The sequence below is a fragment of the Echinops telfairi genome, unplaced genomic scaffold (assembly GCF_000313985.2).
Source record: "Echinops telfairi isolate 266 unplaced genomic scaffold, ASM31398v2 ScPeMD7_3509;HRSCAF=4178, whole genome shotgun sequence".
Classification (NCBI taxonomy): Eukaryota; Metazoa; Chordata; class Mammalia; order Afrosoricida; family Tenrecidae; genus Echinops; species Echinops telfairi.
In genome coordinates, this window is record NW_022107407.1 from 857,785 (window position 1) to 871,365 (window position 13,581).

Below are 13,581 nucleotides of genomic sequence, written 5' to 3' on the forward strand. Positions count from 1 at the left end.
CAAATATTGTGGTCTAAAAACTGGCCTATATTTCTATGATTTCCTTTTCTCAATAGTGTTCTGAATCCTATGCCACTGACTAAACTACTGATGCTATCAATAGAATTATGCCCCATGAAAATGATTTATAATGTTCTCCAATAAAATGATAATCCTGTCTCCAAAATGAACCAGGGGCATATATAAACCATAGCTATATGAATGGACTTTGGACTCACTCTTAATCCCAGCCCTGCTCTATCTTCCTTTTAGATAATGCAGAGAATAGAATTGTAGTTTGTTTTAGTTTGATGTGAGTATGTATAAATGCAAATTGAAAAATTCTTATCAATTATTTACAGATTGTGGATGGCATTTAAAATATAAGCATTAGGTTGTTCACTAATGATCTCACCTAGTAATCTATTTTAGACAATGCAAAACAATTGATGCAGATAATTTTAAATAGTTATTAAAATTAGCATAATAATATCCTTCAAAGTGGGAAATAGTTTTGGATGATACTAAATGTTTATGCATTTAGTTACATCTTTGTAACTTTTATATACAATTAAGGGGCTAGATATTTCTCTGTGAGCTGCATTTCTTTTATTTGTTATTAAAAATAGTTTTACTATAGTTAATATTCTAGAACAGCTGTTTGATAGTGAATTTATTACTTGCAGATTTGAATATTGATAAAATACAAAATGTACACATTCTCTATTATCTGCCAAATAGTCTGTTTTGATTTTCAATTATATTTATTTCACAATTAAATACCTGATACCTCAAATGTGCTACTTCTAAAACTCGACAGAAAATGGAAAGATGATATAAAAATCCACAGTCCATGTATCTTTGGGACCTGTTGGCTGTGGTGGTCTCCCTACCTAGCCATGGAAGAATATATCCTTTATTGGCAAAGCTGCCATCATTTAATTGGTATCAGATTCTGACTGGCACAAGTAAGAGTCTTTGCTGTTAACCTGATGTGTTTATGGGGGCTATTGGGCAAACTTTTAATTGTAATAGAAATTTTTCTTAAAAACCAAAAACAAAGATTGTGTCATGAAACCTACTATTGTTCTGGTTCTTGGGGAGGGTGCTCCTTGTTCATGAATGGGTTTAGGAGACCTTCACCTCTTTGATTTCACTGTACTCTGAGAAACAAATTCCTATGAGGCTAAGTAGCAAAGCAGTGCTGAAATGACCTTTATTAATGGTCCTTTCCTTGCCACAGATTTATTCTCCTGTAATGAAGATGCTAACCTAGATCTTCTTACTTGTGGAATAAATATAATTGAGAATAAAGCAAAGCAGTTGACATGTGGTTATCTCCCAATGAGCAATGCATGAGCGAATGATTACAATATTTGCTTTCATTAGCTTTGTATATTTTAATTTATAGCAGAAAGATGATTTATTATTCTAAAAATTAAGGGAAAGGGAAACTAGCATTATGAAGTACCTGTTCTGTTTAAGACTTTGTGCTACTTATAAACCAGGATATTAATCTTCATAGCAACTCTATAAAGTAATGCTACTTGGTCTTCTGTTTATTAAATACTAAGTTTCAAACAGATTAAATAATTCTCTGGTGGTCATATAATTAGTAGACACATTTCCTCTTACATTATTTATTAGAATTTCTACTCTAAGATTATTTCTGCATTAAATCCTAGCCATCTTCATGTATATTTCATTTGTTCATCAAAAGATTCATTTTTTGACAAAGATTGTAGCATGACTCCTGAAAAACAAATGTTTTTTTTAAAGGGCTTATCCTATACTATGAATTTGCATTAACAATTATTCAATTTCAGTTTTGTACATTGAACTTTAATACCTACTCATAATTTTTACTTTGGCTTCAAAGATACCCTCAGATAGAAATGCATTACTTCCTTAATGTTTCCCCCCAATAGGTTGTATTGCTCGTACTGTAAGCTCACCAAACCAACACCTGTTAAGAACTGATGATGTCATTAGTTGCTGTTTAGATCTAAGTGCTCCAAGCATCTCCTTCCGCATTAATGGCCAGCCTGTTCAAGGGATGTTTGAGAATTTCAACATTGATGGCCTTTTCTTTCCAGTTGTTAGTTTCTCTGCAGGCATAAAGTGAGTATTTTATTGTTTAGTTGTGGTTGTTTTTCTGGTCTGTTTCTTTCTCACAGCTCACACTTTCATAGCACAACTTCTTTCCTAACCTTTGTTACACTCCTGGGCATCATCAGCCCACCAGGCCTTTTACCTTTGAAAAAAAGCTAAGATCCTTCCAGGAAGAGCATCTCTGGAAACTGAATATTTTATCCACAGGGTCTACTATTAGGTATGTTAAGCCAGGTAAATTCTTGCAAACCAATTCCATGATGTTTCCTTTCTATGTTACTCTGTGTTGCTCTTAATTAATTATCTTATCGAGTCAAGATGAAGATTTTTATAATTCATTCTTTCATTAAAGTTCTGTAATGTTTACTAAGCAGGCGTCTCTTAGTAAGGGGAAACTTCGTTATATACAAATATTTATATTCATTTACCTACCATTTACACACATTTACCTATAAAAATGACACTGATTACCACTGGCCATCCATTTATCATGGTTATTTTTCATTATAATTAAACTCACAGAAGTATTCCCTAGTGAGAGAAGTACCATATTGAAGAAGGGATGGAATAATCATACAATATTAGCTATCCATGTACCAGTGAACTTTTCTAGTGTCTTTACACGAATTATGTTTTGTTCTATAAACGTCTAGAAGGTTTTAATTTTTCCTCATATGTTTTACTCTTACTTGTATATTCGACTTTTCATTTCATTTATTTTAATATCCTTGAACTAAAGCACAAATTAGTAAAAATAATTACAGATAAAAAGAAATTTTTCATTATTTTTAAGTGAGCCCCAAGAAATGGATCATTTAGCTGTTTTTTTTAAAGTGTCGTTTATTGGACATCAGAATAAACTATTTTGAATCATGACTATGCATGAACATAATGAGACTGTTTTGTTGCTAAATTGCTAAATATTTAAGATTATCTTCTTCAGCAAATGGAAGTCCTGTTTGTTTAACCCATAAAGAATTTATTAGGAAATCAACACTGGAAAGTGACTCTTTCTCTTTCGGATTTTACCTCCTCAAATATCTGATTTTAAGCATATTGATAGAACATGTCTGCTCTTTCTATGTTGATTCTTGGTATTACATGATGAATTGCTGGAGCATTACATGATGAATTGCTAAGAACATGTACTAAATTCACATAGAAATGTTATGTATATAATTTTAGTCATTTTTACTTCTCTGTCTGTTAACCTAAATTAAATAGGTTTCCTCTTTTGACAAGTAGGCCACCACCCTGTTTTACCTTTTTATGATTAGAACCTTTTAGATTCTAAATTGAAGAGATGGTGATGTGAAGGGAAGGAGATAGGACTTCTAATAAAGTTAATTTTATACTAGTAATTTATTTGTTTGGATGATTAGGAACCTATGTGCACCAGAACATAACTGCCCCTGATCTATATATATTTTTAGGGTTCGCTTTCTCCTTGGGGGAAGACATGGAGAATTTAAATTCCTTCCTCCTCCTGGGTATGCTCCTTGTTATGAAGCTGTTCTGCCCAAAGAAAAATTGAAAGTGGAACACAGCCGGGAGTACAAGCAAGAAAGAACATATATACGGGACCTGTTGGGCCCAACAGTTTCCTTGACACAAGCAGCTTTTACTCCAATTCCTGTGGATACCAGTCAGGTACCTAGATCACCTGTAAGGGCAATGTGGTTTATGGTAGTTATTCTGATACGCAGTGCCTCATCAGTGTTTTAGTCTGCAACCCACGTTTTACGGTAAAATAATTTAAATGTGTAATTGAAGCAAGCTTCACAACTTTACCAAGTTTGGTCGCCTATTTTTATTTTGTTTGACTTTTTTAAAACATTACCCTAATAAACTAAATTGATTTCATAATACATTAACATATCACAACCCGAAATTTTAAAAACTCTGCTTTAAGGTTTTATGAAAATACTTAATACTTATAAAATATTTATCTTAATATGCATATTATATTCCTTAAGGAACTCTGGTGGTGTAGTGGGTAGGCTTCACAGTGAGCTGTTAACCACAAGGCTAGCAATTTAACACCACAAGCTGCTGCTCAAGATAAAGATAGTCTCTCTACTCCTTTAAAGATTTATGCTCTCAGAAACCTTCAGGAGTGGTTCTACTCTGTCCTATAGGGTTGCAGTGGGTCAGAATTGGCTCTGTGGCATTGAGTTTGGTTTTATTACATTGCTTATTTCTAACTTGTTAATATTACAACTGGTGGAAATGTGTGCAAAATTATTCAAGCAATTAGAAGGATACAATAATCTTGAGATGATTTAATATCTGCGGTAGAGTTCTAAACTTTAAGTAATATTGCATAATTGAAGTATAAGGGGGTATCCTCCCCTCCAAAAAATTTGGAAAACACCTCTGCTGGGCTGAGCTTTCTTAGTATGCACTTATCCTGTTAAGCGACCTTTGGGCAACTTGCTCCAAGTTAGTGTACTCAATGGCGTCGTCTGGGAAGGTTCTCACTGTTTGCAGTGAATTTTTTCCTAAAAGCAGTTACACTGAAACCTCGTTTTTTAGTGATGGCTGAATTAAGGGAACAGCATGCGGCTGTGAAATTTTATTTCCTGTTCAGGAAAAATGCCACAGAAACTGTTGTGATGTTGAACACAGCTTACAAGGACAGCACTATGGGAAAAACTCAAGTTTTTTTCATTTAGAAAAAGGTCAAATGTTGATTGATGACAATCCTTGTTCTGGACATCCGTCAATTCCCTGAATGGACAAAATAGCAACTCTCGTAGTACACTTGGGGAGTTCATTCCACCAGGTCAGATGGTTAATCAAGCTTTCTATTTAGAGGTTCTGAAAAGATAGCATAACAGTGTGTGACAAAAAAAAGAGACCTGATTTGTGGCAGACGGGGAACTAGTTTTGCCACTGTGACAGTGCAGCTGCTCACGCAGTCATCTCAGTGCACCAGGTTTTGGTGAAAAATAGCATGCCTCGCTTGCCTAACACACCTTACTCACCATACCACACTCCATGTGACTTCCTTTTGTTTCTATGAATGAAGAGAAACATGACAAGACAGCGATTTGATGACTGAGAAGAAGTGAAGAAAAAAACTGAGGGTGTGCTGTCAACCAAATAAACAGATGTGTTTGAAAAATGTTTCCAAGATGGAATAGCAAATTTGACAAATGTATTAAATGCAATGGAGAGTACTTTGAAAATGATAAGGTTGATTTGTGAAAAATTATATAAGTACAAAGCTTTGGGGAAAAAATACATCTTTTAGGAGGGGGGTACCCCCTTGTAAATACTTTCGCTGTTAAGTACCTTGGAATTGATTCCTACTTATAACAAGAGAATGCTGTGTGCTCTTGTGCCATCCTGTCACTATTAGTATGCTCATTGTTGAGTCAATCTATCTTTTTGAAGGTTATCATGTTTTTCTCCAACCCTCAACTGTACCAAATATGAAGTCCTTGTCCATGAATTGGTCCCTCTTGATAATATATCCAAAGTGCTTTAGACTAAGTCTCAAAAAAAAAAGAAGGACTCTAAGAAGCCCTAGTAATGCAGTCAGGTGAATTTTGGACTGCTAACTATAAGGTCAGCAGTTCAAATCCATCAGCTGCTTTGTGAAAGAAAGATGACATTGTCTACTTGTACATGTTTACATACTTGGAAACCTTGTAGAGTATATTTATATGTCAGTATCAATTTGATGATAGTAAGTAAGGAATATTCTGGCTGTACTTATAAGACATGGTATATTCAGCACTCTTCATCAATATCATAATTCAAAGGTATAAATTCTTCTACAAACGTTCTTATTCATTGTAAAGCTTTCACCTACATATGTGCATGGGTTAGTAGCACTTTATCCTTAAAAAGATATCTTTGAGCCTCTTAGTAACAACCTGCACACCCACTGTGTTAGGCAGGGTTCTTTAGAAAACCAAAATGAGGACACTTATGATTAATTAGATAGATAGATGATAGATAGGTTTATACAGTGAGAAGGAATGTAACAGCTAATTAATCCATACCGCAGTACAGAGGGCTCAGTCCAACTCACTTTCTTGGAACAGTTAATATACTGGAAGTAGTTCAACTCATTCAGGCAAGACAGGCAGAGTCTTCCCACACATGGCAGACAACAGGGTGGGTCAAAAACAGTCAGCAACAGTCAGTAGCACGGGAGCTTAGCAAAGCAGACCCAGATGGGTTGTTGAACTCAAGCAATGGAAGGCAACAGGGCCCACTAGCCTCAAGCTCAAGTGATGTACACACCAGCAGTGTGGTGAAGCAGATTTCAAAGGAACCTCAAGTTTTAGTGACACATACCAAGGGTTGGCTTGCCCAGAGATAATGTAGCACACAGGTTGCGGCAGAGAACTAGCTAAAGAAGCAGCATGCTGGTCTGATCATCAGAAAGCAAGAAAGACAGTGGTGGGCCTTGAAGGGCCATTTATCTCTTTGCCCTCCAACCAAACTGCAACCTGATTAATCTCACATATTACTGTTGGAACATTAGAGAGATTGTCCAGGTTGGTACAATAAATTTCCCCACATACACCCCTCAGTGCAGAGATCCCACATTCATGCAAGAGAACCATAGCAAAAGATCTTTAGTACCCACTTCCAAGCAGCACTGAAGTCTTTTGCCTCTTTTATCTCTCCTTTTCCATGGAAATCTATCCTTATCCCCATTACTCTTTTCTTCTCTTTTTCCTTTGGTATATATTTCCAGGGAACTTATTAATTCTGGTTACTTCTCTTAAAATGCATTTTCCAATTGTTTTTACAAATCTTGTGGTTTATCCAGAGAGCTGCTTATTATTACTACCATTATTTTAGTCTCGCTCTTCTTCCCTTCAACTGTTCTTACTTACTCATTTCTCTCCCCTCTTCTGCATTCACACCATATATTTTCCAGCTCTTCTTAGACCTCTCCCATGTTACTAGACAGAGTCAACTACCTCTACACTATCCAATAGCTCACATGCCACTAGTAGCTGTACCACAATGCCAAGGACACAACAGTCAATCACGGAATATCCCTCAAATCAGGAAAAACTAACACAAACAACTGAAAATCACCATAGCCCAATGTACTACTCTGAACATGCCCTGGAATTAGCAGAAACAGAATTCAGAAGAATAAATTTAAGCCCTTTCAGGAGATGTGGGGCACACTCATACACAATAGAAGGAATGGGATAACTAAAATTCTTAAAGCAAATGGAATCTGAGAAGATAAAAAATGAGATAATAAAATTAGGCAACATAGTAATAGATCTGAGGAATACAATAGAAGAAGAGGAAAATTGAATCAGTGAGCTTGAAGTCAGTCACTCTGAGTACAATCCACAAAAGAAACAACCAACAACAACAAAAAAACCAACAAAAACTCAAGAATTAATGTAGGACACTATCAAGAGAAGCAACCGATAGCTCATCAGGATCCTGGAAAAAGAAGAGAAAAAATATATATACAGATAAAATCGTTTGCTGAAGGGTATTTATAGAAGTCTAAATACAGGCATGTACATATGTAATTATATTTATATATGAGGATGGGGAAATAGATCTATGTGCATATATTTATAGGTTTACTAGTAATGTAGCAGATGGACATTGGGTCTCCACTCAAGTACTCCTTCAATGCAAGAACACTTTGTTCTATTAATTGCCATTCGATGATGTTTACCCTCCTCACATGATTGCTGAAGACAAATGTGTGCATAACCAAACCTAGTGAAGAAAGCTGATGGTGCCTGGCTATCTAAAGATATAGCATCTGGAGTTATAAGACTTGCATGTAAACAAGCAGCCATCTAGCCCAGAAGCAACAAAGCCCACATGGAAGAAGCACACCAGCCTATGTGATTAGAAGGTGTCAAAAGGATCAGGTATAAAATATCATATAATTGTGAATGAGGGGAAGTGCAGATTAGGGAGCCAAAGCCCATTGTAGGCAACTGGACATCCCATTACAGAAGGGTAGCGGGAAGGAGATGAGCCAGGCAGGGTGCAACGTAGCAATGATGAAACATACAAATGCTTCCTCCCCCTCCCCACTATCATGGTCCCAATTCTACCTTACAAATCCAGCTAGACCAGAGGATGTGCACTGGTACAGAGAGGAACTGGAAACACAGAAATCTAGGATAGATGATCTCTTCAGGATCAGTGGTGAGAGTGGCGATACCTGGAGGGTGGAGGGAAGGTGGGGTAGAAAGGGGGAACCAATTACAAGGATCTACATATAACCTTTTCTCTGGGGGACAGACAACCGAAAAGTGGGTGAAGGGAGATGTTGGACAGTGTAAGACATGACAAAATAATAATAATTTATAATTTATCAAGGGTTCATTAGGGAGGGGGTAGTGGGGAGGGAGGGGAAAATGAGGAACTGATACCAAGGGCTCAAGTAGAAAGCAAATGTTTTGAGAATGATGATGGCAACAAATCCACAAATGTGCTTGACACAATGGATGTGTGTATGGATTGTGATTAGAGCTGTACGAGCCCCCAGTAAAATGATTTTTTTAAATGTGCTGAAAAATACTTAGCTTATACTGGAGTATATGTGATATAACCTTAGTAAACATATACACCCCCAATGAAAGACTCTGCTACTAAATCAATTGTATGCTCATAGAGTTGAATATACCATTATCTAATAAAAACACTCCATAAAATAGGAATAGAAAGGAAATGCCTCAGCACAATAAAGGCTATAAATGGAAATCTAACAGCTAATATCATACTCAATGGGTAAAACTGAAAACATTTCTGTTGAATACAAGAACTAGACAAGGTTGTCCTTTATCATCACTCCTGTTCAACAACATGCTGGATGTTTTAGTCAGAACCACTAGACAATAAAAAGAAATAAAGGGACTACAATTGGGCACAAAGAAGTGAAGCTCTTACTATTTGTAGATGATATGATTTTATGATTAAGAAATTCATTGAAACCCACAAGAACAATAAAACATAATACCAAAACTTTAGGGACACAGCTAAAGCAGTTATCAGAGGGAAATTTATAGCAATCAGCATGCATATAAAAAATAGGAAAAATCCAAAATCACCTTAACACAACTCCTCAAACAAACAAACAAAGACAGCAGAAGAAAAGATAACTCTAAGATTGCAGTGGGGGAAAAGGGGGGAAAAAAACAAAAAATACTAACTTGACAACAGAAAACAATGGGAAAAATTTAAAAGACAAGAAAGTTTTAGGGGGAAAAATTATTAAATTTGACAAACTGTCAGCAAACTGAAAAAAGGAAAGGAGAAGAGATAAATATCTAGAATTAGAGGCGAAAAGTGTGACCTCACACAGATACAAATGAAAGAAAAAGAATAATAACAGAGTACTGCAAAATACTGTACTCCAACAAGTTTAATAATCTAGAGAAATGGGAAATTATCTAGAAATACACCATCTACCCATATTTATGCAGATGAATGTAGAAAACGTGGAAAGACCCCTAATGGATGATGAAATAGAGAAAAAAGTTATTAAGAAAATTTCTATCAAGAAATGGTCAAGACCATATGGCTCACAGGGAAATTCTGCCTAATATTCAGAGAAAAGCTACAATCCTTGGACTTCATCAGCAGGTACATAAATACCTTTTCACTTTTAGCAAGCAAGGCTGTCTCACCTGCATATTGCAGATTGTTAATAAGCCTTCTTCCCATCCTGAAGCCTCTTTCTTGTTCATATAAGCCAGCTTCTCTAATGATTTACACAGCATAAAAATTGATCAAGTATGATTAAAGGGTACAACCCTGAGGCATACCTTTCTTGATTGTAAACCATGCATCATTCCCTTTTTCTGTCCACAGAACTGCCTCTTAATTCATGTACAAGTTCCTCATGAGCACAATGAAATGTTCTGTAATTCCTGTGCTTTTCAAGATTACCCACAATTTATTATGGTCCACACAGTCAAGTGTCCTTGAATCGTCAATGAAACACAAGTAATCATCTTTCTGGCATTCTTCTCTGCTTTCAGCCAAGATCCACCTGACATCAGCAATGTTAACTTCTGTTCCAAGACCTCTTGTGATTCTGGCACTAATGACCCCTTTGTGGGTTGGATAACCCTTTCACAGAGTATGCCTAAGACCATCGGAAAACACATATATTTCACAGTGTATAATTAATTACATATTGTTTTGTGATTAATCAGTATGCTTTAATTAAGTTTAATTATGTTCAACTTGTAACAATGAAAGTACATCCTGCATATCAGATATTTACATTATGATTGATTACAGTAACAAAATTACTGTTATGAAGTAGCAACAAAAGTAATTTTATGGTTGGGGGTCACCACAACATGAGGAACTGTATGAAAGGGTCACTACATTTAGGACGGTTGAGAACCACTGCCATATATCAAATGCAAACCCCAGAGGTTTAAGGATCATCAATGAGCAAATTTGAATAAGCTCTAGGGTCTTATTTCAGGAAATACATGGACTACCAAATATAATTACAGAAGCACACACCATGAATGAATGACAAAATAGATTACTGGACCCTATAAAAATAAAACGCTTATGCATATTAAAATACTTCATTATTGGGGTAAAAGAAAGCCCACTGAGAGAGGAAAAATCTTTAGCAATGGTGTAAGTGATTAATTACTAAAATATATATAATCCTGAAGTACCATAATAAGAAAAAACAAATAATCCAATTAAAAGGTGGGAAAGGGTCTGAATAGACAATTCACAAAGACGACACTCGAAGGGTTAACAGACAGATGTGGAAATGCATGTTCAATAGCCATCTTGGAGATGCTCATCAAAACAATTATGAAACAGTTCAATTAGAAAAACAGCAAGAAATTCTAGACACAGTGGGGAGAGATTGGAACCCTTGTATGTTGCTGGTGGCTTTGGAAATATGTACATTCATTGTGGAAAGTGCTATGGCACTACCTAAAACAATTGAGAATAGAAATACCATATGACCCAGTAATACCTGGCTGGGCATATACCCTAAAGATGTAAAGACAGATCACAAACAGATATATGCTCTCCCATGCTCACTGCAGCACAGGTCACAATAGAAAGAAGCTGAAAACAGTCCAAATGCTCATCAGTAAAACAATGAAAAGGAAGTCTGGGACATATGTACAATAGAATACTAAACATTCCTTAAAAACAGCAATGAAACCAGGAAACACATCATTTCCTGGAGGAACTTGAAAACCATTATGATGAGTAAAGTTAGTCAACTACAAAAGTATAAACATTGTTTAAGTCCAATACTATAAAATTAAACATTAACATGGAAGCAAGCTTTTGCTCTCAGGTCATATAATTAGCTAATCCTGTCTCACAAGCAATAAGGTAGAGAGCGTGCCTAGAACCTATGAACCATAAATCTCCTGCTCTGTATGTGCATCTTAAACATCACTTGGACAGATCTCACCTCATTTGGAGTCAGTTTTTCAAAATGGGGGTGGGGTAGAGAGAAGACCATTCAGTTGCTGTCATATACCATTGTGTTGAAGTCAATCAGCACACTCACACAGGAGTGAAAATTGAACCTTACTGGAAATTCAAGTCAAGATGTAGGGTCAGGGTTATGTATTCCTTGGAAAAGGCTATTACATTTCTGTTGATGGGTAAGCTTGGAGGAGCAATCTCCCATAAGGAAAAATTGCTTAACCATATTTAAATAGAATTCAAGGGGACAGTGTATGTCTGATACTATGTTCCTAATTAGATGCTTTTGATCTAGTTTCTATCCATTTTTTGATGACCCATGTTCTCTAGGCTACTGGGATTTTTGACTCTGCCCTTTTGAGATGCACACTATGCTTAGTAGGTCACACCAGAATGATTGGATATGGAATCCCTACTAAGTGAACTGGACATTACCTCAGCCTCACTTGTAGCAGATTTAAGGAAGAGATACTCTCTTGACTAAAGACTGAAATGTCCCAGTGTGAGAATAAGATTATTGCTTCCCAAGATTATGGAATTGGCATCAGTGGGCTTTGGTTCAGATCTCTTGCTTTAAGAGAGTCCAATGAATATATATTTTTAAATGCCCTCCTTGCTTTCTATGAAAGGAACTAATCTAGTATGTACAGTTCTGCATTTGTGAATGAGTTTTATTGAATGTTTCCCCTTGTCACTGTTATCCATTGTTCATGTAAATAGTGTCCAGTCACTTAAGAGTTTAATCTGTAAAAATCAGCAATTCATGTATTGGGGTGTGACATCTGATTATATTTGTATGATTTCGTTTTCTTAACAATGTTTTTAATTCTATACCATTGCCTAAATGAATGACACTCTCAATAGAATTACTTTATGCCCCAGGAGATGACTAATAATGTTCTGTATCATAAAATGATAATGATATCTCTAACGTGAACCAGAGACATTTATAAACCATAGTTGTATGAATAGAGTTTGGGCTCACACTTAATTCTAGCCCCAGTTTAAGTTAGTTCTTATGACATCGTCCCGATTGATGTCCATCGTCATGAAGAGATCACTAAAGATATGGGTGTTACACCAAAATATGATGAAAAGACTAGATGGTGCTGGGCTATTAGAAAGAATAACATCTGGGTGTTAAAGCCTTGTCTTCAATCAAGCAGTCATCTAAGTGAGGCACATCTAAGTTCACATAGAAGAAGCACACCAGTGATATAAATATTGTAAATAATAAAATCTAGATCTGAAGAATGGAATAGTATCAGAGCCTAAATTTTGTACGTTTGGTTTTCAGACGACTATGAGTGACAGTGTAAGCTCAAAATCCATTCGGAGAGTCCAACATAGATTAAAATGCTAGTGAATCCCCTCAGAACATAGTCCAGGAATGTTAATAGAGTTGTTAGCAGACAGAGAACACTGTAAAGTTGAATATGGAGGATATCATTAGGTCAAAATGTAATGATTTATCATTTGATCTTCCTTTGGACCCATTTCCCCCCCAAATATTAGTTCTTCCACTTATTAGCTGAACAATTGTAATTCTTCATCTTCTTCTTCTAATTATTTTATTGGGGGCTCGTACAACTCTTATCACAATCCAGACATCCATCCATTGCATCAAGCACATTTGCACAGCTGCCACCATCATCCTTTTCAAAACATTCTATTTCCACCTGAGCCCCTGATATCAGCTCCTCATGTTTCCCTCCCTCCCTGTATTAGTCTAGGTACTTTAGAGAAACAAATCCTCAGCAACTCATGGATAAGAGAGTTTTATGTAAAGAAAGCGTGCATCACGAAAACATCCCAACCCAATGCTGCCCAGGCCCACAAGTCCAACATGAACTCATTAACCCAACACCAGTCCACAAAGTCCTCCACCTCACAAAACAGAGGCAATGGTGCCGACTGCAGGAGGGAAGCTGAGTCAGTGAACGAATAAGCATCTCAGCACTAGCAGGGGTCTCCGCAAGGCTGCTCCAGCACCCAGGGCTGCATCGGGATAGGTCCATGTGGCTTCTCCTTGGGGATGTCTTG

General features: G+C 36.4%; 1 protein-coding gene and 1 non-coding gene across 2 annotated transcripts in view; both read left to right on the plus strand.

Annotated features, from left to right (window-relative positions):
* RYR2 (ryanodine receptor 2) overlaps positions 1 to 13,581 on the plus strand; it is an 805,653-nt gene that overhangs the window by 350,585 nt on the left and 441,487 nt on the right. The window contains exons 22-23 of the mRNA XM_045294222.1: positions 1,908 to 2,100; positions 3,525 to 3,741. Coding sequence (XP_045150157.1) covers positions 1,908 to 2,100; positions 3,525 to 3,741 — 410 coding nt within the window. The remainder of the gene's footprint in view (positions 1 to 1,907; positions 2,101 to 3,524; positions 3,742 to 13,581) is intronic.
* Positions 829 to 956, plus strand: LOC115870960. The gene has a single exon (XR_004047019.1). It is a non-coding gene; the product is annotated as a small nucleolar RNA SNORA24 (small nucleolar RNA).